The following is a 24,165-nucleotide window of genomic DNA, read 5'->3' on the forward strand; positions in this document are numbered from 1 at the left end:
TCCCCCTTCCATGTTTTTTTTTTTTTAAAGAGAGAGCGATAGAGGGAGAGAGAGAGAGAATTTTTTAATATTTATTTTTTAGTTCTCGGCGGACACAACATGGTTGTTGGTATGTGGTGCTGAGGATCGAACCCGGGCCGCACGCATGCCAGGCGAGCGCACTACCGCTTGAGCCACATCCCCAGCCCATGAGCCACATCCCCAGCCCCCCCTTCCATGTTTTAGGGCATTCCTGCATGACATCCTCTAGTTAGTCAGTGGGTTTGAGCTCCAATTTCCTAGTGGAAAGCAGCTCACCAATACATGCCAACAAGTCGATCTCTATATGCCCATTCACCTCAGATCTGCACAGGATTTCTTTTTCTCCGAATTTCCTTTTAAAGCTGGTTCTGGAAATAAATTCCCCTTCCCTCCTTACCTGCCATTCTTGGAAGAAAATAATGGGAAGTAGTTGTCTTTTTTGTCATCTGTTCATAAAATCACCTTCTGCAGCTTTAAGTTATCAGTCATATTCAGTCCTAATTTAGTTATCAACATTTCCAGTAAATTGAAAAAGTCATCTTGCAAGACCTGCCTTCAAATATCCACCTCTGCTCAGGGTGTTTTTAGGTGTCTGTGGTTACAGAAATAGAGTGTGCTGGGATGATGGGGGCGATGGGTAGTGAAAGCCCCTCTGGACCACTGTGAGGTGGTGGTGTTTTGTCCTCCAGGATAGATCTTTTCATGTGGGCACATTTTTTATTTCTAAGCGGCTAATAACATGAACATTACAGATTAATTTGTTTACTCAACAGATATTTATTAAACATGAAATATCAGCCACTTTTCTAAGCACTTGGAATACTGTAGTGAACAAAATCAACACATGCCGTGCCCTCTTTAACCTTACATTTTCATGGTGAGAGGCAATGTAATCAGGAAGGTACATTGTGTGTTCTCAATGGATAAATACTATGGAAATACACATGTGTGCAACATATGCATTTACATTACATAGGGGCAGTAGTTGAGGAAGCTTTTGGTGTGGAAGAAACACTTTTGAGTCTGATTTTCTGGTGAATCCTCAGGTGACGGTGGTATGTAGACGATTGGCGGTAGCTTCTCTGGCAGAGGGAGCACGTATAGGGCTTTTCTCCTGTGTGAATTCTCTCATGGGCCCTCAAGTTGGTTTTGTGGCTGAAGGATTTTTCACATATGCTGCATTTGAAAGGCTTCTCCTTGGTGTGAATCATCTGGTGCACATGTAGGTCTGACACCTGGAAGAAGCCTTTTTGACACTCAGCACAAACAAATGGCCTCTCATTTCTGTGTCTTCTCTGGTGGGCTAAAAAGTGACAGAGATACCTAAAAATCTTGGGACATTCCTTACATTTGTATGACTTTTGAGCTCCACGGTATTTTTCATGGTGTCCCCCACATGTGGAGTCTCCCTTATTGCTCTGGTGGGCAGGGACAAACTTGGAGGAGGATTGGTCTGATGTGGGGAGAAACTCTGGTTGCTCCCCCACAGGGACATTTTGGTAAGAAGGCCCCTCCAGGGGCCCTTTCTCAGAATTAAATGTGACTACCCTTCTGGAGTTGTGTGGGTTCTCACAAGAAGCACCTCCATCTTCTAACCTAAGACAGTTATCTTCCTGGATAATGAGTAGGGAAGGTGTTTGAGTTCCTTGACAAGTAATACTGTCATTTACTTGAGTATTTTTCCAGAAATTGTTGCATGCATTTTCTTTATCTTCATTTCCTGTGGAAGAAAAGAAGCCACGAAATGAAGTTGTACTCAAGAAGGTGCACACACAGAATAACCCTCAGGATGGAGGTCTGCCTGACTCACCTTGTCTTGTCTCCAGGGGAGTATCCTGAGGAGCCTGGAAGGATATCCCTTTATTCTCTCCTGTTGTGTTTTCTGCTGATAGCTGGTTTTTGAGATGAACAATAACTTCTTTTAAGGGCATATTCTCAGAAAAAAGGGCTTCCTGTCCTTGCATGTGAACACGTACCTGTAAAGAAAGCCATTTCATTTTTATATGTGAGTCAGGAAAAAAGGAAAAAACTTTTTGGAAAACTTGCCCTCAACAGACTATCACAAGATCTCTCAACTCTGAGTTACCACACCTTGTCTAACCCTATCTCTGATAGTGCTATTTCCATCGTTCACAAGTTGTTATGCTTTATAAGTAACTATGAACATTGAATTTGTAACTATAGAATAATTATGCCTGGGGAAAATGCTGTTTCTGGTGAACTTCTGGCCACAATATTTTCATCAACTGGGCAACACATAACCTTGGTTTATGTGTATCTACTCAAAGCATCTCATTTAATATGCATTCTTGATCAGTTATCACTGATTAATAAAATTATATTTTTTTCATGATTAATAATATTATATTGTGGATCCTTAAGGAAATAAAAGCTCCTGTCAAGGTAATTCTTAATCCTTGAGGTCTTTACTCAAATGTTAATTTGTTATAGATCACCACCACTTCTGCACAAACTGAATTTATTAACTTCAATCAATCAATGTGTTTGGCTCATATATATCCTCAGAATAAACAGATACACATTTTCTGTTAAGGAGAACAGGGAAAATTCTCCTTGGTGAGAAAGAGTGGTTGGGAGAGAGTGTGATCTGATGAAAAATCAGGTCTGCTATGACTTTCTTCTATTTCCAGGCAACTGTACTAGACTGTGCTCTTCCTGACTTTGCTTTGTCTCTCACCAAAGTTCATAACCATCTACTCACTAAGACTGGTGGCTCCATGCAATCATCAGTCAGGTCTTCCATTAATTTCTCCAGGTTTCTTCCACTTGATTCCCATTTCTCTTTTAAAAGGGATCTGTCCCTGCAGTTTCCATTAATCATAAACTGCTCCAGGACCAATCGAGAAATAATTTCATCCTTACTATGCTTTTCCGGCTGCAACCATGAGTAAAAAATCCCATGGAGTCTCTGCAGTTCCTTTCTTGCATTTGAGTTACCATTGTCTGGAAGTGAGTTGAGCTGAGAGCTTGAGAATTCAGAGATGATCTCTCCATTCTGGACAGCAGATCCTTGGGTTCGTCTGAATTCTGTATTTTCTAATTCAAAACCATTCTGGGATGTTTTACACTGACATGAGTTTGTGAGATTTGAAGCCATTCTTAGCAAAAGTTCTCAGGCTCAACTTTGGCAATTTAGTCTCTGCTGTCTTGTTTCTCTGAGAATCTGTTTCAGCAATTGGTGGATAATTAACAGATGTAAGCTAGAAACAGAAGAAACATACAGTTAGTTAAACACAAATGAATAGTGCAAAATTTCAGGGACAGATGCTTTTATGGATGAATTCTATCAGACATTAAAACACTGTAGGAAGAAACTCTACCTATTTTCATCAATGAGGTCATCCCTTCTCAGATAACAAAATCTTACAAGTATATTCAAATAATTCAAAGCAAAATATTTCCAAATCAAAATTTTTAAAATGCAAGAAGTTTTGATTAAGGCCCACGTGGTGGCCCTGTAATTCCAGAGACTCAGGAGGCTGAATCAGGAGGATTACAAGTTTGAAGCCAGTCTCAGTAACTTAGTGACACTTTGTCTCAAAATAAAAAATAATAAGGGCTGGGAATATGACCTACTCCTAGATCACCCCTGGGTTCAATCTCCAGTACCCCCAAAAAAAGTTTGGGTTAAAAATCATCAACTGAATTTACCATGTTAATAGATTATAGAAGAATATAACATAATCATATGTTATAGTAGATGCATTTAAAATGAATGTTAGTACTCATTTCTGAAGAAGGCATTTAATAAACTAAAAATTTGAGGGAACATCCTTGATGTGAGAGTGTTTTTGTAAAATTACAGAAAAATATTCTTAAAAGTTTTCTCCCTAAGGGCAAGAGGCACATATCCTATGTAGTCTCTGAGACATTAGACTGGTTTTTTTTAGAGAGAATTTTTAATATTTATTTTTTTTAGTTTTCGGCAGACACAACATCTTTGTTGGTATGTGGTGCTGAGGATTGAACCTGGGCCGCAGGCATGCCAGGCGAGCGCGCTACCGCTGGAGCCACATCCCCAGCCCATTAGACTGTTTTTTAACCAGTAAAATAAGGAAGGAAAATCTATGAAATATCATTATAACACTCCTTATTTTATTACAGAACAATGTTCAACAAATATCAGTCTTAATGAATTTAGCAAGGTGTCCAATAGAAGGCTAATGTATCAAAATGAACTGACTTTGTATTATTGTGTTATCAATGATTGATAGTTAAAAATTAAAAAGAATAAACCTTTCCACTTATATTACCATGGATTGGAAGAATCTGCCGCAGTCTGGCTGGGCACAAATCACGAGCCACTGAAGCAGGAACAAACTTTATTTTTGAACTCCACCAGCAGCAACTCCTCCCCAACGCCAGGCGGCTGGTCCAGGAACCAGCCTCTGGAAAATCTCCCCCGGAAATCCCTCCTCCTGCACTTCCCCAACCAATGGGAACACTTGGGGAATCCCCAGGAATCCCGACGAGAACTCCAAAGTAGCCAGAGAACTCAAAAGTAGCGGCCCGAGTTGGATAGTAACGCCTCGCCTGTCAACCAATACTGTTGGCAAAATGCCAGGGGCCATACTGACTCAGCTGTGGCTCTCAGCAAGAATCAACAATACAAAAATGTCAGTTACATCCAAATTCCTTTATAATTCAATACAATCAAGAAAATTCAGCAATACAAACCCACTTTTTATCTTGTGTGTGAAATTTGACATGATGATTCTAAGGGCAACTCACTAAAATGAAAATGCTGGTATTCTCATTGATGCATAAAGGAGATGTTACATTTACTTTAGAAAGCCTGGTATTCAGAATTGTTTCTCAAACCCTTTGTGATGTATGTAAAAGATTTTAAAAGCCTAGTAAACCTTTTATAGGTCATGCAATCCAGGAATGATTTTCCCAAGGACCCAGGAGCCATGATTTTAAAATATCATCATGGGAGATTGGGTGCATATATCCCACTTTCTATGAGATGGAACTAGCCTAACTCTTGGCTCCAAGTTGTAAATATGCCTCAAAGACACATAAGAAAAATTTGCATCCTCACAGTCTGTGACAGTCCTATGTTTCAACCTAAATATATAATGTTAGATGGCACAGATTATGACTTATTCATATAAAGGGATATCTGTCAGCAATGAAAATAGGCAAACAGCTGCTTCATTAAATTAAATTAAAGTTAAATTCAAATAATAACATGGACTGGAATAACCCATACACTAAATAATACTTTTTGTTTATTATTATACAGTATATGGAATTCAGAAATTATGTTATAAATATTAATATACATCATCACATGGAAATTCAGAAGTATATTGTTGGTATTAATATATCATCCACACTATATGAGGGTATGGGTTACTTCTGCAGCTAAGGAGAAACTGGAATGGCATGTGGGGGCATCCCAGGAGGGCTCTACCGCCATGGTTTCCAGGTTTAGTTGGTAGCGGTTTATTTTTTCCTGTGGAAACTAGTTACACAGTAGAGCTGGCTCTCCCTGTGCTATAGACTACACTTCTTCTGTGGTGACCTTGTCAGGCAAGCACCTTACCGGTATCCCCCAATACTGCAGGATTTTTAAATTTCCTGTATAGGCATCAGACTTTAACAAAAGTGCTCATAAGAGTGTAAGTGTGGTCTTACATTATAATTACATTATAATTCATGCAATAAAGTTCAATAAAATTCATGCAATATGTTCTTTCAAAAATTACCAGAATTTATGAGAAAAGGTGGATAGTCCACAGTGGCAAAAACATGAAGACAATTTTGTCAACAGATGAATGGATAAGAATATGTAGGATAGATAGGAAGAGAAATGGGGTGGGAGAGAGGGAGAGAGAATGGAATATTATTCAGCCTTTAGGGAAAAAAATGTCCTACTGGGCTCAGTGGCACATGCCCATAATCCTGGCATCTCAGGAGGCTGAGGCAGGAGAATTGCAAGTTGGAGGCCAGCCTCAATACCTTAGTGAGGCCCTAAGAACTTGATGAGACCCTGTCTCAACATAAAAAATAAAAAGGGCTGGGGACGTGGTTCGATGGTTACATACCCCTGGGTTCAATCCCTGATGCCAAGAAACAAATAAAAAGGCTGGAGATGTGCCTCAGTGTAAGGTGCCTTAGGATCAAGCCCTATCACTGCAACAAACATCTCACCATCACTTGTATACCTTAGATTTAAATAATTTCCCCTTTCCAATTATACGTCAGGGAAGTTGAGCAGACGGGGAAAGAAGAAGAGGCTGAAATCCACATAAATGACATATTTCTCTGGGCCGAACACCATATCAACATTTGTCCTTGCTTTTTAAAATTTGCTTGTCTGTTTTTAATTTCTGTCCTTTGCCTTTAGAGTCTGGCATCTGGCAGAGGTGGAATTCTGTATGCATTTAGTGAACTTGATTTGTGATCACAAATCACATTACCCGAATCACAATAGGCACACCATTTGGAATAAGGATATGACATTTAATCACCACCTGTTTTGGTACTGGAGATTGAACCCAGAGGTACTTTACAAGCTACATCCCCAGTTGTTGTTGTTGTTATTATTATTTTGGTAGCAAGGATTAAACTCATGGCACTCAACCATGGGGCCACATCCCCAGTCCTTTTTTTGTGTTTTACTTAGAGACAGAGTCTTACTGAGGGGCTTAGGGCCTTACTACATTGCTGAGGCTGGCTTTGAACTTGCTATCCTCCTGCCCCCGCCTCTTAGTTGCTGGGATTAAAGGCAGAAGCCACCACACCTGGCCTAATCCCTTTTTAAAATGCATGACAGCAGAATGCATTACAATTCTTATTACACGTATAGAGCACAGTTTTTCATATCTCTGTTTGTATATGAAGTATGTTGACACCAATTCATGTCTTCATACATACTTTGGATCCTGATGCCCATCACATTCCACCATCATTTCTAACTCCCTGCCCCCTCCCTTCCCCTCCCACCCCTCTGCCCTACCTAGAGTTCATCTATTCCTCCCATGCTCCTCCCCCCTACCCCACTATGAGTCAGCTTTCTTATGTCAGAGAAAACATTTGGCATTTGGTTTTCTGGGATTGGCTAACTTCACTTAGCATTGTCTTCTCCAACTCCATCTATTTACCTGCAAATGCCATGATTTTATTCTCTTTTATTGCTGAGTAATATTCCATTGTGTATATATGCCACATTTTTTTTTATCCATTCATCCACTGAAGGGCATTTAGCTATTGTGAATTGTGCTGCTATAAACATTGATGTGGCTGTGTCCCTGTAGTATTGCTCTTTTTAAGTCCTTTGGGTATAGTCCGAGGAGAGGGACAGCTGGGTCAAATGGTGGTTCCATTCCCAGTTTTCCAACAAATCTCCATACTGCTTTCCATGTTGGCTGCACCAATTTGCAGTCCCACCAGCAGTGTGTGAGTGTGCCTTTTCCCCACATCCTCACCATCACTTATTGCTGTTTGTCTCCATAATAGCTGCCATTCTGACTGGAGTGAGATGGAATCTTAGAGTAGTTTTGATTTGCATTTCTCTAATTGCTAGTGATGCTAACATTTTTTCATATATCTGTTGATTGACTGTATATCCTCTTCTGAGAAGTTGGACACAATACCTTTATTTTATTTATTTATTTTTATGTGGTGCTGAGGATGGAACCCAGGGCCTTGCATGTGGTAGGTGAGTGCTCCACCACTGAGACACAACCCCAACCCTCTCATCCCTTTTCTATATCATTGCTTTCTTTTTTTTTGTATCTCTCATTTTATATAGGGTTAGCATTTCAACAATTTATATTTTTTAAAAAAGCAATTTCATAAAATCAAAAAGTGAGGCTTTTTGGCGGGTGTGATACAGGGTATGTGAATGTCTGATTGATTTGTTGGATGATGTTATTTGACATGTCGGTGTTGACCATGTTGGAACCCATGACCAAACACCCAGATCTCACCAGCGTTGCAGGCAATTACCTCCAAACATTGTAGGCAAGCTCTGAACACTCTTGCTCCTCCCTGAGCCATTCATCACTGAGCTAGTCAACTACAGAAAAGGCCGATCTCTCCTCACACCCTCCCTGGCTCCCTCTTGCCCTCGGGGAACGTGCAAAGCCGTTCCTTATTCTACAAGGGCTTTTGGAGGCGGCTCTAAGTCCCACCAGTTCCATTTTAGAGTTTGTGTCTGAGTAAGTTGAATGCTCTCTTTTTAGGTCCTGGAATCTAACCTGGGGCGGGCTACCACTGAACTATATCCCCAGCCCTTTCAGTTTTTAATTTTGAGCTAAGTGGCTGAGGCTGGTCTTGAACTTGCAGTCCTCCTCCTCCCTCAGCCCCAAGGAGTCGTTGGGGCTCCAGGTGTGCCCACAGCACCCAGCTTTGTCTCTCTCTGTAGGACCCAGGCCTTATTCGATCCAACCTCACAAAAGTTCTATCCTAGGATCAGAATTTGTAGGCCAGCCTCAGTAACTTAGCGAGATCCTCAGCAATTTAGCCAGATGTTCTCTCAAGATGAAGAAAAATTAAGGTAGGGGGACTTTGTTCAGTGGTAAAGCACCCTTGGGTTCAATCCTCAATACCAAACCGAAACATTCTGTCCTCCTAGCCGACCACCCTCCTCCTCCCCACAAACACTCTGACCGAGTGTGTGCAGACAGGCCCTCAGCATATGGCACAGTCCTCGGCATTCAAACCCGGCTGCTGGGGTCCTAGTTTGGAGTCTGGTGCCACATGACCTGTGACCCAGGCATGTTACCCACCACGTCGCCATCTGGTCATGGAGGCTCTGAGCTCCACAGGCACTCTGCTCCCAACTTGTCACGGAAGCTCCGTGAGTACAGAGGGAGTCCTCAGACCAGCCGCTGACAAGCGGTAGGCCCTCCGGAGGAGTTTGCGAAACACAGAGCCCTTGCCAAAGGGCTAGCTGTGGTCAAGCACAGTCTGAAAAGGTTAAATGGAAAATTCCAGAAATAACTCATTCTCATGTTAAACTGCATGTCACGGAGAGTGGCAGGGTGAGAGCTGGTGCTGTGCCGCTCTGTTCTGTCTCCTGTGCATCACCCCTTTCTCCAGGGTGTCTGGAGGACACCTGCGTGCTGGCCACCCTGCAGCCTTCTGAGTCCCCAGCTCAGCTGTCACAAGCTGCAGTGCGTGTGTTCAAGTAACTCTTACTTCACTGAGTAATGTCCCCAAAGTGCCAGGGTGGCGATGCTGGAGGTTGAGACACACCAAAAAGAGGCTGCAAAGTGTTTCCTTTGATTGAAAAGGTGAAAGGGGGGCTGGGGCTGGGGCTGAGGGGTGGAGCGCTTGACTAGCATGTGCGAGGCCCTGGCTTCGATCATGAGCACCACACAAAAACAAATTTTAAAAATAAAGGTATTGTGTCCATCTACAAGTGGCTAGGCCTCTAATCCCAGTGGCTCAGGAGGCTGAGACAGGAGGAGTTCAAAGCCAGCCTCAGCAACTTAGTGAGGCCCTAGGCGGCTCAGTGAGACCCTGTCTCTAAATAAGTACAAAATAGGGCTGAGGTTGTGGCTCAGTAGTTGAGAGCCCGAATTCAATCCCTGGCATCAAAAACAAAACAAACAAATAGACAAACAAACAAAAACCACTCCAAGGATGTTAATATCTGTGGCAAGAAAGGCGATGTCGGGTTCAGTACTGGGGCCTGGGGATGCTGCCCGTGCAGACAGAAGCAACATGTTAGCCCCACCCCACTCTGATACGCTGAAGCAACCTTTCCTTGAGATACAATAAAGACGAGTCCTGGAAACATGAACCACACAGCACTCTCCCAGAGCAACCTCCTTCCGTCTTCCCAGGCCTTTACACGGAGATCCCAACATCAAGTCCTTGTGTCAGAGCAAGAGGTCTCTCCTGGGAGACCCCCATAGCTTTGTCACTAGGAATTTGTACCCAGTCCCTGTGCCTACACGTGTATGCACACTCACACACACACACCAGGAATTGTTTTCCATCCTGAAAACTTACCTCCTTCTCAGGTGAGCTTCAGACAGGGATACTCCCGGCTGCGCACGAGCTTCTGCTCAGCATCAGTCTACCTCCCAAGACTCCTCCCTTTTATAGAGCCTGGGAACCACACTTGGTTTAAGGTGTGATTGGATGAAGCTTGCCTGTTGATTGGACCACCTCCACAGTTTTCACCCAGGTCAGATTGAGGCTGAACTTATGTCAGATTGAGAGGTGAAAGAAAAATATCTTGTTACACGTCACTGCAGTCATATCCACCTGGTTGTCTCCATAGATGCCACCCCTGGGAGGTGGAGTCAACCACGTGGATATGACTGCAGTGACTTGTAACAAGATTCACACCAGTGGGAATGTAAAGTTCAGCCTCAAGCTGACATAAATTCTGGTCAAGTCTCATGTCAAAATTTTATCAAATTTGTTGTGAGTGATTCATTACAAACTTACTAAAACTTTTTTTAAGAAATTTCAGAGACTTATGGATTACCAATGGGGTAGAGAAACCCAGTATTCTCTCTCCTCCTGTGCCAGTTCCAAACAGAGGGGGCTCCAGGACTCTGGAGAAGGAATTCTGAACCCAGCAAAAAGATCCCAGGGGCCAAGGATGGGCCACTTATGTGGGAAGGAGAGGTGGGTGCAAATCTCAAGTTTGAAAGATGCCACCTGAGGGCTGAGGGGGGGGGGGTCAGGACTGTGAATTTGGTAGAAGGCTGACCTGCACCTCCAGGAGGCCCCAATTTTCCGTGTGATTCATGCTCTCGATCTTCCCTGGGGTCAGGAGGAAGTAGGCTTCACATGAGCTCATCCATCAACACGGTGGCAGCAAATAGTCTCCGACATGGAGCTTCGGTGTTTGATTTTTGGTACTTGGGATTGAACTTTATCACTTAGCTACATCCTCAGCCCTTTTTATTGAGACAGGGTCTTGCTGAGTTGCTTAGGGCCTCATGAAGTTGCTAAGGTTGACCTTGAACTTGCTAACCCTTCAGCCTCCTGAGTTTCTGGGGTTACAGATGGGTACCACCAAGCTGTGCTCCAATATGGAACTTTGTAAACATTTTATATAATGAAATCATACTGTTTTACTTCAGAGTTATGAGTTTTTATACCTATGAATTGTTTTATCAAGTAAATGAGCTTATGTCTTGATGTATCGATGACATATGAGCAGCCACCATAGAGATTCCCATTCTTTCATGGTAATGATAGAGATGGGAGATATTCATCATATGTTTTCTTTGGACTTTTAATTACACGATAACCATTTGAAAAGAGTCAAACAGTACAGATTTGAGGTGTTTGCAAGCTTTTCTGTGGCTCAGTTTTCCTTCTGTTCCGGAAGCTGGATGGGCAGGTTTCCACCAGGGGGCATCTGGCTTCTCTCCCATGAGAACTTGCCTCCTTAGTGAGTCAGGCCAGAGGCAGCCTCCAATCCCAGCTGGCAGGGAGGCTGATGCAAGAGGAGTCACAAGTTCAAGGCCAAACTGGGCAATTGCGCAAGATTCCATCTTAAAAATAAAAAGGGCTGGGGATGTAGCTCAGCGGTAGAGAGCTCCTGGGTTCAGTCCTCAGTTCTGCAAAAATTTCTCCTTCTTAACAAGATGGTCGGATGTCCAGGCGTTTCACTGGATCGTCTTTATGATTGCTTTTCGTTTTGGCATTTCCTTCTAGAGCGCGTGTTCCTCAGCGTCACCACAGAAGGACGTGGAAGTCGCGGCTCCCTGGGGCAGGACAGGGCCCCAGCGTGTGCAGTCGGAGGGACGGTGGACGGTGCTCCCAGGATCCGGGGGGGGGGGGTGGCTGGGCGGGCCTGCTCCGTGGGCGGCGCGGGAGGCTGTCACCGCTGTGGGGGGCGACAAAGGTCGGGCCTTGCCCCTCCCTCCCTCCTTCCCTCCTTCCCTCGTCGCACCCGGTGGACTTCTGGGGGACTTGAGTGTCTCGGGTGACCTCGCGAGGGTCTTGGCCAATGGCAGCACCCGGAGGCTTGCTGTGTGTAGAGGAGACCTGGGCGACTTCCTGGCGCCTGTCACTGGGCAGGAGCTGGAGGGGCCCCTCCGGCGGGGGTGGGACCTCAGCTCGGCCCTCGCCGCGGTGGTGCCCGGACTTCGCCTGCGGAAAAGACCTCCCAGGCGCCCGGGGGCCAAGCGCAAGCCCAGGTTCGCCGAAGGGCAGCGGGCGGCGGGCAGTGGGCGGCGGGCAGCGGGCAGTGGGCAGTGGGCGGGGGGCGGCGGGCGGCGGGCGGGGGGCAGCGGGGTAGGGGGCAGCGGGCAGTGGGCAGCGGGCGGCGGGCAGTGGGCGGCGGGCAGCGGGCAGTGGGCAGTGGGCGGGGGGCGGCGGGCGGCGGGCGGGGGGCAGCGGGGTAGGGGGCAGGGGGCGGCGGGTGGTGGGCAGGGGCAGCGGGCGGCGGGCAGCGGGGGCCACCCGGGCCGGCGCGCGGGGCGAGAGGGGGCGGCCGTCGGGGCTGGCGCGGGCCTCCCTCCCCCGGAGGCCCCGAGGCCGGCCGCCGAGACCTGCCGGTCCGCAGCCACCGAGGCCGCCGTGGCCTCCGCGACGTCTCCTGGGCAGGACTCGGGGTCCCAGGAGCCGGGAGAGGGAGGTGGTGTCGCCTCGGCGCCACCAGGAAAGAGGGCCGGCCACCGCCGCCCGGACCCTCGAGCCCTGGCGGCGCCGGGCAGGACCGCGACCCGCGGGACGGGAAGGACGTGGGCCCTGCATCGGGGGCGCCTTCTGCCGGACTCGGGGGACTCGGGGGACGCGGTTTCTCATTTGAAGGACGTTAAGGACGCGGTTAGACTGCGCAGCGCTGACGGCCTCCTGGGGACCCGCCTCCCATCGGGTCCCCCAGATGCCACTAGTTTGGTGGTGTTGGAGGCAGGGGAGGGCTGGGGCCTCGCGTCTGACCCGTGAGGGCCTCCCTGAGCCGCGGCTCGCATGGCCTCGCTGGGCGCATCCCTGGGCGGACGCCTGGCAGCCTCCTCCCTGGCGCCTCCTCCCGGGCGCCGCCGGCCGGTCGCCGAGTCTGCAGACTGCGCGGGCGGCCTTCCTTAGTTGGGGCGTCGGTTTCCCGACCCTTTTCCGCTTCCGTGTAGGAGAGTGTTTTGTTCACTCCTGGAACCATTTCCCCATCCCGTTTCTTCCAAACACTCCCTTGTATAAATTTATTTTTTTTAAAATTTTAAAGTTGTTAAAAATATTTTCTCCTTTACCGATTTTAATTTCCTTCTTTGGATTTGCGGATAATAGATATCATACTTCAGATCATTGTTTTAATGTTGCTTTCCCCCAAGGATATCAGTCACTGAGTAAACGCTGGCTGGTAAGAGAAAAAGTATGAGAAATCAGATTATTTTAAGGCTTTTCGGTCAACAGAAAGGGCTGGGGCTGTAGCTCGGTGGTGGAGCCAGGATTCCAGCCCCAGTCCAAAAAAAAAAAAATAAATAAATAAATAAATAAACAGAAGCCGTGACTAATCTTTTCAAATCTGTAAACTTAAAAAAAAAAAAAAAGGTGTAAGACTCCTATTGTACCCATTGCGTTTGGTCAAGGTTTAACTGCTGAGGCTCCCGAGGGCCGCTCTGGGTTAATTTGGTAGGACGCAGCTCAGGATGGCTCTCCGTTATCACTCACATACTCATCCTTCCAGCCAGCTGGACCGACAAGTACTGTATTCATTGATTTTTGAGGTTCTGGGGATTGGCATGCTTTAACACTGAACTACATCCCCAGCCCCCTTTAAATGCATTTTTTAAAACTTTGAGACAGGGTCTTGCTAAATTGCTGAGGCTGGCTTTGAACTTGGAATCCTCCTGCCTCAGCCTGTGGGTTGATGGGATTACAGGTGTGTGCACCACGCCTAGCTAGGTCCCACAAATTAAAAAAAAAAAAAATCCTGTCACAATCCCATGTCTGTATTCTAGGCTGGGATTGATTCCCACACCCGTCCCCGACTTTACTGGGGATGGAACCCAGTGGTGCTTAAGCATCGAGTCACATCCCCAGCCCTTTTTGAGACAGGGTCTCAGTTGCTTAGGGCCTTGCCTGGGGTGCCTGGAACTTGCCATCCTCCTGCCTCAGCCTCCCGAGTCACTGGGATCACAGACATGCACCCTCCACCCAGAACGAGGGTGGTTTTCAAGACCCAGGCTCTTTGGTACCACGTGATCCAGGACTCTGGCCTGTCCTGGGCAGAAGAGAAGCAGAGTCATCTAAAGAGCCCTGTTTGTGACCTCGCTCAGCTGTTTCTTTACTGGGTGCTGCTGGGTTTGATGCTGTGCCTTCAGAATTTAAGTTGGAAGTGAATGTCCACGGCCCACCTGCTGGGGGGCTGCTTCAGGAGACCTGTGGATCAGGAAGTCCCCTCCCTCAGGAAGGGGCCAAGGGCTTGTAAGAGGCTTCACACAGCCCCCACCCTCTGCTCCACCAGGTCACATGACAACAGGGAGCAATGTTTCTCCCCCCAAATACTCAGGCTATTCATTTTCTGGAATGACAGAATGTACCAATATAAAGTGTGGGCAGCTGTGGCGCAGTTATCAATAAATCCTAATGTATACACACTGGCAGCCACTGGGACCTAGGGGCTGGTGTGGTCTGTAAATGTGATGGTACAGTCAAGGGCACAGTGCTTTATAAACATGCCCCCTCTGAGTGTTCCAAATCTATGGAAATTCTCATCACTTTATAGAACCTCAGACTGAATTGTTAGATTATTTTAAGGCTCTTCAGTCAACAAAAACAAAACAAAATTCCAAGACTCATATAAGAATGGACTTTTGACTCCAAATAAATCTTATTAACATATTAATAACATTCTTTAAAAACCCTTTATTTACTTTAAACTGATGTAAAAAACACAAAAATTGTATATCTTCACGGGATGCTGTGTGGTATTTCAATAAATGTATACATGTGGAATCATAATGACTTCATTTATCACAACATTTTTTAGGGGGGTACTGGGGATTGAACCCAGGAGTGCTTAACACCTGAGCCACATCCTCAGCCCTTTTTATATTTTATTTAGAGACAGGGTCTTGCGGAGTTGCTTAGAGCCTTGCTTTTGCTAAGGCTGGCTTTGAACTGGCAATCCGCCTGCCTTAGCCTCCGAGTTGACGGGATGACAGGCATCCACCTGGCTTAAGTTTATGATTTTCTTTTCAAGAACGGATTGAATTACAAACAACCTAACTGAATCACCGCCAATATCACACATTTTGCTTTCAACGGATTTTTAAAAATATTTACTTTTTTTTTTAGTTTTAGGTGGACACAATGACTTTATTTTTTATGTGGTGTTGAGGATGGAATCCAGCGCTCCACGCATGCCAGGCAAGCGTGCTACCGCTGGAGCCACAACCCCAGCCCTTCAATGGATTTTTAAAATTTCAGGTATAAACAGCAAAACGTCCAGACACATTTCAAATGTTCATGCTTTGTCAATTATACAAGCATTACAGTTTCTAAAACCTGCCCCTTGCTAATCACTTCACGGTTCCTCACTGGATCTCAGAGGGCACGGGCAGCTACTGGAGCTGCGGTGGGACAGAGTGGCACGTCCCTGGCAGCCCTTCCCGGTTGGCTCCCGTCCAGTGACTGCAGTTGGAGTTTGAAATCAGCCATGACTGGAGGCCAAACACTTCCAACCATGGCTTGGTTTATGGCACCACAGAGTTGTCTAGACTGACACGACAGAGAACAGCTGAATAACACAGATTTTAGAAGTGTGTGACGTAGGTGGTCGTTCACTGTGTGGCAGGAAAAAAATTGTGGGACAAAAATTAGCTGCTTGTTAATGAAAAGTAAAACAGAATTAATAACTGTTCATGTTTCTTCTTTCATAACAAAGAAAACAGGCAAAAGATATGAACAGAATCTTACCAAAGAATACATACGGGCCACAAATCCATGAAAAAGGGTCCAACGTTATGAATGCTTAAGGAAAAGCAGTTAAAACTACACACCTATTGATGTAGTAAATCCCAAGGACCACCCTGAATATCGGCAAGGGTGTGGAAGAACCGAAATCCCCACAGGCCCAAAAGGCCCCCCCCCAGCCTGGTGGTTTCTTAACAAGCTGACTGTCGCCTGCCCTGTGTCTCAGCTTTGCACCTGAGTCACTGACCCCAAAGTAGCTGACATAAATATGTGAAGAACTGCACATGCTGTAGCAGCTTCACTGTTTTGGCATTAGCCAGAACCCAGAAATAACCTAAAGGAATGGACAAATGCAATAAAAATGAACAGCTCACATAGCAGAAGAACCTCAAAATAATAATCATGAATGAAACTAGAAAAATAAATATTTTGTGAATCAAGTCATCCACGTCCTGCTAACACAATCTAAGCCATCGGGGAAGACAGAGTAAAGGTGGCCTGGCGGCCAGGAATGGGATGGGCCAACGAAGGGCATGAGGTAAGTCAGGGTGCAGAGCGTTCATGTAATAACTGCAGTGAGTCTAGCGGTTGATTGTGAGGTCTGGTAACCCCACATGAACTCCACCTCTTTCTTGATGACCTTATGGGGACAACCTTGCCTCAGTGGCAGAAAATATTAGTGACTGGTGGCGTTCACTTCTACACAGGATGGTGGCTGGTCACAAAGCCATCTTGCTAGAGTGGGGATCTCTCTTCCCTCCATGCTTGTTTTCCTGGCCTTTAGGGAACATTCCAGAAAGCCTACCTGAGTGGAACACACAAAACTTTTTTTTTCCCTGACAATGACTGCAGATATGAAGGTGCACATCCCTGGAGACCGTGAGAATCTGTACACACCTCAAACCTGCACCATCTCTAGAATCTAGTTTGCTGCGATCTCCTCCAAGTCCTGTGAACCCAGTGTTTCTGCCCCAATCACAGTTTCCCCAGGCTCAAGCCCACAGAATGACGGGGATCAGGTACTCGACTCTCTGCAGTCGGCCCCCACGGTGCTAGGCATCACATGATGTCCTGTGCCACAGTTCACTCTGCTCCGGGCAGCACTGGGAGTTGTCAGAACTTCCTGCCTCAAGGTGACCCCAGCCCACAAAACATCCTGCATATACTCCACAACGTAGGACCATAAAGCCCTGAAGCTCCTAGGGGGCCTCGGGCAACAATTCATATTAGGACAAAACTGGGAAGAGAGTCGCATTCTTCCATTAAACCAATGTCTCTGAGGCTGGGAATTATGTGACCTCCCTGTGCCACCCCCACACACCATAGCTGTTTAATGCTGGCTGGGACCAATCCTGTTTTTAAGCCATCTCACACAGTGAACAGAATCCCAAGATTGCAGGTGCTTCAAAACAAAACAAAAGTGAGGCAAGTAGTTCCCAGGTTAGGGTCTTAGAGGCTGTGGGAAAAAACCCAACCACCCACCCAAACAAAAAACCCCAACATCGTCACAAGAAATGTGTCCCTGAAAGAGTTTACTTTTATCAGGATCTCCGGTACAAAACTGGGTCAGGTTCATGCCCCAGCTTTTTGGAGAAGGGAATGTGGGCTCAGACTACTCATTTCCTCCAGCAATGGGAGAACACAGATCCGCTTCCCTGAACACGGTGGCGTGGTGACTGACACAGCTGGACTTAGCAAGTGGCAGTGAAATGGCTTCTGTCTCAGAAACTGTCAGTAACCTAAACTGCAAGGGTTATGGACGCTAGGAACTGTAACACAGATCCTTGGAGCTTCCACAAACCTGAACTTAAGGGAATCTCTGCCATGCACCTTCAGTTGCTGGGCTTCAATCCAGGTAGGCTGCTCTTCCAGGTGGTCTCCTCCAATGATTCCACTAAAAAAAAGTGCATATTCCCTATATAGCTAAGACCTTTCTCCACTGTGAACTCTCTGGTGTTGAACAAGGACAGATTTGCAGCCAAAGGATTTCCCACATTCACTGCACTGATAAGGCCTTTTTCCAGTGTGAATTCTCTGGTGTTGAATGAGGCTGGAGCTTTGGCTGAAAGATTTCCCACATTCACTACATTTATAAGGCCTTTCTCCAGTGTGAACCCGCAGGTGTTTAATGAGGTTAGATTTGCAGCTAAAGGATTTCCCACATTCACTACACTCAATAGGCCTTTCTCCAGTGTGAACCCTCTGATGGTTCTTAAGGTTGGAGCTGTGGCTGAAGGATTTCCCACACTCCTCACATACATAAGGCCTTTCTCCTGTGTGGACTTTCCGATGTGAACTGAAGCTGGAGCTTTGCTTAAAGGATTTCCCACATTTACTGCACTCATAGGGCCTTTCTCCAGTGTGAAGTCTCCGGTGGTGAATGAGGCTGGAGCTTCGGCTAAAGGATTTCCCACACTCACTGCACTCATGAGGCCTTTCTCCAGTGTGCACTCTCTGGTGGTAAATGAGGCTGAAGTTTTGGCTAAAGGATTTCCCACATTCACTGCATTCATAAGGTCTTTCTCCAGTGTGAACTCTTTGATGTTGAATGAGGTTGGACCTCTGGCTGAAGAATTTCCCACATTCCCCACACTCATAAGGCCTCTCTCCAGTGTGGACTTTCCTATGGCTGTTGAGGCTGTAGATCTGACTGAAGGCTTTCCCACACTCACTGCACTCATAAGGCCTCTCTCCAGTGTGCACTCTCTGGTGGATAATGAAGCTCGAGTAGTAGGTGAAGAATTTCCCACATTCACTGCATTCATAAGGCCTGTCTTCACTGTGGACTTTCTGGTGCTGAATGAGATTACATCTCCGAGTACAGGCTTTCCCACACTTGCTGCACTCAAAAAGGCCTTCACTTGTGAGTGCCCTCCGGTACTGAACAAGTGTATCTGTGTGGCTAAAAGCTTTCTTGCATTCCCCCCAGTGGTGAAGACTTTTTCCATTGTGAAAGGCCACCCCACACTTGTAACTGGCATTTGGTTTCTCCCCTGTGTGAGTGGCCTGTTGATGGGGAAATCCCATGCTGGCCAGAAAACCCTTCCCCACCTCTTTGCAAGTATAAGGCTTCCCTGACACATGGATCATGCAGCTCTTTATAAACAAGGTTCTGTCAATGTCACCTCTGAAGGGAACCTCTTTAATGTGCTGCCTCTGATGCTGTTGAAGATTTGCAGCAAAACAGAATTGTCTTCCACATGTGCGTGGCTTCTGCCCATGATGTGTTGTTCTGTGGTGCTGAGCCAACTGCAAAATCTTTCTCAAGACCAGGCCACATATTTCACAGGTGTAGGCATTCTGGGATGACGACCCCTCTCTGTGAGTCATGACATGTGACAATCCTTCAGAAATGCTTGGTTCAGAAGGTGCTTCCTCATGCTCTACTCCATGCAAACAACCTGAAAGCAGACATCAGAGGAGGAATGGTGAAGGACATGCTGCCTTAATTAGGATGTGGCGATGGATCACCAATGTTTATCCAACAAGCAAAGAACCAGTCTATGCAACTGTTTTCAGGCTGAGGAAGCAGCTGCTATGCATTCCTGGACCCCAAGGTCCCACAGTGGAATAGGCCTTACCAGCTGAGCACTTAGGGTGAGAGACATGTTTTACACCTCATCCCTTTATCAATGACTTCTAGCAGGACCATACCTGCTGGTGACATGTGGTGCTATGAAGGGACCTCTAGACCCAGAAGAACTGGACTGGAACAGTAACTGGCTCAGGCTCTGTTAAAGGATACATGTATACCTCAGACCACAACATCAGAAGACACTCAGGAGGCAGTGTGAGTCCAGAGACAAAGGGATTTGCACTGGTCTGGATTGTAGAAAGAAAAAGATGGTAAAATATCAAGAGTATACAAGGGAAGGTAAAAGCAAGCTGCCACAAGCAATGACATAAAGACAAGGGCTGAACAGGCAGGCTCCTAGCATGACCTGTGTGTAACCCCAATGCCATCCCTTCCCTTTGTCCAGGCCCTCTCTGAACCATCCTGCAAAGACTGGGGTCACGAACATCCTGGGAAGCATGGAGGCTCTTTCACTAACCCCAGGTGAGGGACTGCATGGGACTGGGAGGATAAAGGAAGAACAGGACATGTGAGCAGCTAACGAAGGCCCAGAACAATTCAGTAAATGGCAGAACACAGAAAAAGTTAGGAAGTTACGTGGTATAAATTCAAATACTGTACTACAATGTTAAATGCAATCTCCATGGTAACTACACACAGATAAATAAATAGCCATAGAAGTACATAAAAGAAATGACAAGGAATTAAAGTTTACTATAAAAATCAACTGAACACAAAATCAATGTAGAAAATTGGAAACAAAAAAGCTATGAGGCATATAGAGAGCAAATGGCAAAATGACAAAGCCAGTCCCTTCTTGTCAGTGATTATTCTAAACATAAGTAGATGAGACTTTCTGAGCAAAACACAACAGACCATCAAAACTGAAGGGAGAGGGACTGGGGTTGTGGCTCAGTGGTAGCTGGCTGTGTGAGGCCCTGGGTTCAATCCTCAGCACCACATATACATAAAGTAAGAAATAAAAAATAAAAACTGAAGGGAGGAAGATAGTTTTACAATGATATACAGTTTTACAACAACAGTTGGAAATATTTACACCCAAATTTCAACAACAGACTAACCAGGGAAGAAAGAAATGAGGACCTGAACAGCCCAATAATCCAACTAGACCTAACAACCACACAGAAGTACTCTGCCCAACAAGAAGGAACACACTTCTCAAGTGCACCTGAGGCATTCCCCAGGACAGACTGGGTTAGGAGGTAAACTAAGCCTGCCTAGATTTAAACAGACAAAGAGGGCATCATACAAAGTATATTCTCCAATCCAATGGGACAAAGCTGGAAACAACAGAAGGAAAACTGGAAAATTTACAAATGTGTGGGAATTAAACAACATGATCTTAGATCTTAAACCAATGCAACAGAGAAGAAATAGGAAATAAAAACATAATATACACAAATTTATGGGATGCAACAAAAATAGTAATAAGGGGGAAACATACGGCATAACCACTTATATTAAAAAAGAAGAAAGATCTCTACTTATCAGCCTACTTTGACATCTTAAGGAACTTCAAAAAGAAGCACAAGCCTGGAGATAGCACACGCGTGTAATCCCAGCAACTCAAGAGGCTGAGGCAGGAAGACTGCAAATTTAGGCCAGCCTGGGTGACTTAGCAAGACACGTCTCAAACGGCTGAGGACATTGTTCAGTGGTAGAGCACCCTGGGTTTAATCTCCATTACCATAAAAACAAAACAAAAAACAAAAAAACAATAAACTAAAGCCAAAGCTAGCAGGAAAAAGAAAAAAAGGAAAAGAAGTATTAAAAAGGAGTAGAATACTAAGGAATTAAATCAGCCAAGGAAGTAAGACATGTTATTGCTAAAATGAAAATAAAGAATAATAATAAATAGAAAGGCATTACATGAATGTTCATGGATTGGCCAACTTGATCATCCCAAAGTGATCTACAAAATGAATACTATCAAAATCCCAATGACGTTTTCCCCCCAGAAATAGAAAAAAAAATCCTAAAATTTACATGGATTACCAAGAGTCACCAAATAAGGTAAAACAACCTTGAAGATCAAAGTTGGAGGACTCACATACAAAACTTATCACAAAGCTACAGAAATTAAAATAGTGTCATGCTTCCAGAAAGTCAGACCCATAACTGGGCATGCTAACACACACCCGTAATCCCAGTGGCTGGGGAGGCTAAGGAAAGAGGATGGTAGATGCAACAAAAACAGTATGGTTGTGCCTTAAAAAACAGAATTAGTACATGATCCAGCAATTCCACCTCTGGTTATGTGTCCACAGAATTAAAAGCAAGTACATGAAAAGGTATCTGTAGACTTGTGTTCATTGAAGCATTATTCACAGTAGCTCCAAGTACACACAGGTGGACAGATGGATAAACAACATGTAGGACATCATGCCAGGGAATGCTATTCAGTCTTGAAAGGAAATTCAGGCTTGGACCTTGAAAAAGCTAGCCACACAAGAACAAATACTTTATGATTCTACTCACCTGAGACACTTAGAGTGGTCAAATTCATAGAAAGAAAGCAGAATGGTGCTTGCTAAGAGATGGAGGGAGTTACTGCTTAATGACTAGAGTTTTAGCTTTGCAAGATGAAAAAGTTCTATGGAAGAAAGGTAGCGATAGTCACATAATAATGTGAATTTTAAGTATTTAAAACCAATGAAATGTACACTTAAAATGGTTAAAATGATAAAATATCATATATATTTCACCACAATTCAAATAAATAAATAACACCTTGGGAGAAGTTCTTGTAAAAACAGGCTAAATAAGTACTGATGATGTCAGTGACTATATTTCACAGCACACTAGACACTGATGAACGTCAGATATAAGAAAGGAAAAGGACGTGCATGGACCTAGAGAGTCACCAGACAGGAAGAAGACAAGTAGGTGGGATGTGATAGGGTCACTTGAGACTACTGATCCTTGTCCATGATGCTCTGGGGCAGCAGGAATTATGGCCACAAGGGGAGGGAAGAAAGCAAGCACTCAGTCCCAGCACCTGCCCAGGGAACTGGGGATGAGATCAGAGGAGAACAGAGCGGCTCCCAAGGAAAAGGAGAAAGGCAGTGCAGCCCAGGCCACAACAGTGGATACCAGGGACTTACCCAGTGAGGATATAAGTGCCAAGTTCTCCAGCATCACCTCGAGGTGCAGGTGTCTCTGAGCCTCATCAAGAAGATCCCATTCCTCCCAAGAGAAGTAAACAGCCACATCTTGAAAGGTCACCTGCCCTGGCAGGACAGAGACTGATGAAATCATGAACAGCTCACTCTGGAAGACCCATGATCCTTGTCCCACACATCTGCCCCCATGTCCACCCTCCTCCCCAGCTCCTCAACTCTGAAGGGACACCAGACCCTGGTGTCACTGGTGCCTGCTCTCCTGGTGCTCCCAACAGTCACTGCATTCATTCGTTCTGTTTTCCATTCTGCAACCAGATAAAACCCGTCAACACTTGGGTACGGAAAACCTCCCTCCTCTAAACCCAACCTCCCGCTGCCTCCACCTAACAGTGTGACATTCCAAGTCTGGCCCTGCCTCCTGCCTCCCCCTGCCGGAGTTTGTGGCCATCAGAAAGGCAGGAGACCTGGAGTTCCCCGGACACATTCCCCTGCAAGCAGTTCCAAGTGCTGGTATCTGCACCCAGGATAAGCTTCCACACCTCCCTCCTTGGGAGGTCCTAAACGGGAACTCCCCAAGTAACTGCCCACACAGATGCGGGACCCTAAGCTTGGTGAACACAGAGCTGGGGAAATGGCAGGCGAAGTCCAAGAGACCCGAAGGCAGAGAAAATGTGGGTGGAAGTCAGGAGCCGTAAGACCCGGGCGCCCGGCACTTACCTGTGAGCTTCCAAACGGTCGGTGCCGCCGTGGGGACCTTGGGAAGGGCAGAGCCAGGCGGAGTGAGCAGGGCTGTGCCCCCCCCGGCACGGGCCTCCCCGGTCCCCCTGCCCGCCAGGCCTGGCGACTGACCTCCAGCTGAGGGCCACCTCTGCGCCTGGGTTCCGGGGCGACCTCCGGTCAGCGGCTGGCCTCGGGCGGGGCTTACTCTCCCTCCGCCTCCGGGGCGCACCACCCGCGGTTCTTCCCGGAACGGCCTGGGGCCGGCTTTCCACACCCCGCTGGGGGCTGTCCCCGGCCCGGCCCCGCGCCTGGCGGTGACGGCGCGCACCCCACGTCCCCGCGCCCTCCGCCCGCCGCGCCCCGCGCTGACCCGGGCCGGGGCCGAGGACGCGGCGCTCACCCCGGCCGGGCCCCTCGGCGCGGCCGCCTCCATCCTACTCTCCTGGGGGGCACCGGGGCGGCGGCGGCGCGCTGCCGCTCTCAGCGGCGTCGCAGTCTGCGGCGCCCGATCCTCGCGCCCGCCTCCGGCGCCTGGTCGCTGGTCACTCAGGTTCCAGCGCAGCACCCAAGACTGACAGAACCCGCCCGAGGGCCGCCGAAAAGATCACCAGGAAAACGCCGGAAGTCCCGCCCCAAGGGAGACGCCCTGCACGGAAACGCCTCTCCTCTGGACCTTCATTGGGTCAGCACCCTGCCACTGGGCGCAAGCGCTTCTGGGTAATGTAGTTCCCACGGCCACGCCGATCGCGCCCAGGGAAGCCAGCCACAGCAACCTCGAGGGAAGGGTCCCCGCAGCGCCGCCAGGGCCCCCAGCCGGTGTCTGGGGAGTCCAGTCTCCAGTGC

At 46.7% G+C, this 24,165-nt stretch overlaps 2 protein-coding genes across 19 annotated transcripts; both read right to left on the reverse strand.

Moving 5' to 3' along the window:
* Positions 1-989: 989 nt before the first annotated feature.
* Positions 990-3,139, reverse strand: LOC308637298 (zinc finger and SCAN domain-containing protein 4-like; the record flags this gene model as incomplete). The annotated part of the gene is made up of 3 exons (XM_081273614.1): positions 990-1,741; positions 1,832-1,997; positions 2,744-3,139. 3 exons carry the CDS (start codon positions 3,137-3,139, stop codon positions 990-992), a joined length of 1,314 nt encoding a protein of 437 aa, XP_081129740.1.
* Positions 3,140-16,916: 13,777 nt separating this feature from the next.
* Positions 16,917-23,939, reverse strand: LOC308638194 (uncharacterized protein). 18 transcript variants are annotated; one of them, XM_081275359.1, is made up of 6 exons: positions 23,452-23,588; positions 23,320-23,356; positions 22,585-22,907; positions 21,959-22,010; positions 19,540-19,616; positions 16,917-19,286 (listed from the first exon to the last, which is right to left on the reverse strand). In XM_081275359.1, the coding sequence occupies exons 5-6, from the start codon at positions 19,550-19,552 to the stop codon at positions 17,809-17,811; spliced, it is 1,491 nt and encodes a 496-aa protein (XP_081131485.1). In that variant the 5' UTR covers positions 19,553-19,616; positions 21,959-22,010; positions 22,585-22,907; positions 23,320-23,356; positions 23,452-23,588; the 3' UTR covers positions 16,917-17,808. The 18 variants fall into 18 exon arrangements, 16 of the variants coding, with proteins under 16 accessions (XP_081131485.1, XP_081131487.1, XP_081131493.1 ...); XM_081275361.1 differs by having other exon boundaries at positions 19,467-19,616; XR_014019772.1 differs by having other exon boundaries at positions 19,155-19,286; positions 22,585-22,705; positions 22,819-22,907; positions 23,320-23,939.
* Positions 23,940-24,165: the final 226 nt, after the last annotated feature.

This window comes from Spermophilus citellus, assembly GCF_964194105.1.
Source record: "Spermophilus citellus genome assembly, chromosome: 18".
Taxonomy (NCBI): domain Eukaryota; kingdom Metazoa; phylum Chordata; class Mammalia; order Rodentia; family Sciuridae; genus Spermophilus; species Spermophilus citellus.